Here is a 1084-nt window from a genome sequence, read left to right on the forward strand (position 1 = left end):
AAGTTCAATATANTGTAAGCTTGTAAATTAGATTACTCATAAGGTAGATTGTAAGCATATAAAAGAACGGCGATGAGCCGAATAAAACATTCCCACTTTAAGACTCAACGTTTTAACTTGCGTTTTACTTTTGGAATCATTGTGGGGCATTTTAATGCTCACCTAAATGCGGCTGTAGAGCTAAGACAATACTAAACACCTTCCAATGTTTACAGAGTCCACTGGTCAGCGGTATTTCGTTTATTGGCTCTACTAATATAGGCAAACACCTCTTTCGTCAGGCGGCCGGCGCGTTGAAACGTGTCTTGTTGGAGCTTGGCGGCAATGCACCATTCATAGTCTTTGAATCAGGTGATATAGCTGAAGCGGTTGAGGGCGCAATTATTTCCAAGTTTCGAAACTCCGGCCAGACGTGTGTCTCTTCGAATCGGTTCTACATGCAAGCCTGCCTCTATGACACGTTCGTGGCACAACTGAAAGCCGAAGTGGAGGCGCTCAAAATCGGTGCCGGCCACGAAGAGGGTATGCGAATTGGTCCGCTAATCAATGCGGCGCAGCTTAAGCGAGTTGAGGCGTTTATGAAGGATGCACGCCAGCGAAATGCGAAGGTTTTGTGCGATGGCAAACGTTTGAAAGATAAGGGCCCACTTTTCAATGCACCTGACATCATTACCGATTACTATAATTATGCTGGCAAAGTTCGAGACGGAGGACGATGTTGTGTGTCGGGTAAATAAAACGCTGCATGGCTTGGCGGCCTACTTTTACAGCCAGAACGTACAGCAAGTATTTAGGGTTGCGCGACGACTCGAAGTCGGCATGGTAGGTGTGAATGTAGGGCTGATGTCGCAAGCGGAAGCGCCATTCGGGGGCATTAAGGAGTCGAGTATTGGACGTGATGGTAGTCACCATGACATCGATGAGTTCACGGAGTGGGAATATATTTGCTTGGGTGGATTGAAGTACAACGAGCACGACTGAGCGAATGTTGGGAAAAAGCGATTCATTTTGAAAAAAAAATATATATATGGAAGACAAAAAATATTCCACGGCACCATTTCGCCCAGATACAAGTTAAGCTACT

General features: G+C 45.6%; 1 protein-coding gene across 1 annotated transcript; it reads left to right on the plus strand.

The window, feature by feature from the left end:
• Positions 1-215: 215 nt before the first annotated feature.
• Positions 216-1044, plus strand: LOC108357219 (probable succinate-semialdehyde dehydrogenase [NADP(+)]; the record flags this gene model as incomplete). Its single annotated transcript, XM_017608311.1, is given in 2 exon segments — positions 216-695; positions 697-1044. Coding segments are annotated over 2 exon segments (765 nt in total), but the record flags the coding sequence as incomplete, so codon positions are not given.
• Between the last annotated feature and the right edge of the window lie 40 nt (positions 1045-1084).

Source organism: Rhagoletis zephyria, unplaced genomic scaffold, assembly GCF_001687245.7.
Source record: "Rhagoletis zephyria isolate East Lansing unplaced genomic scaffold, Rhagoletis_zephyria_1.1 Rzeph_scaffold_72573, whole genome shotgun sequence".
In the NCBI taxonomy this organism is placed as follows: Eukaryota; Metazoa; Arthropoda; class Insecta; order Diptera; family Tephritidae; genus Rhagoletis; species Rhagoletis zephyria.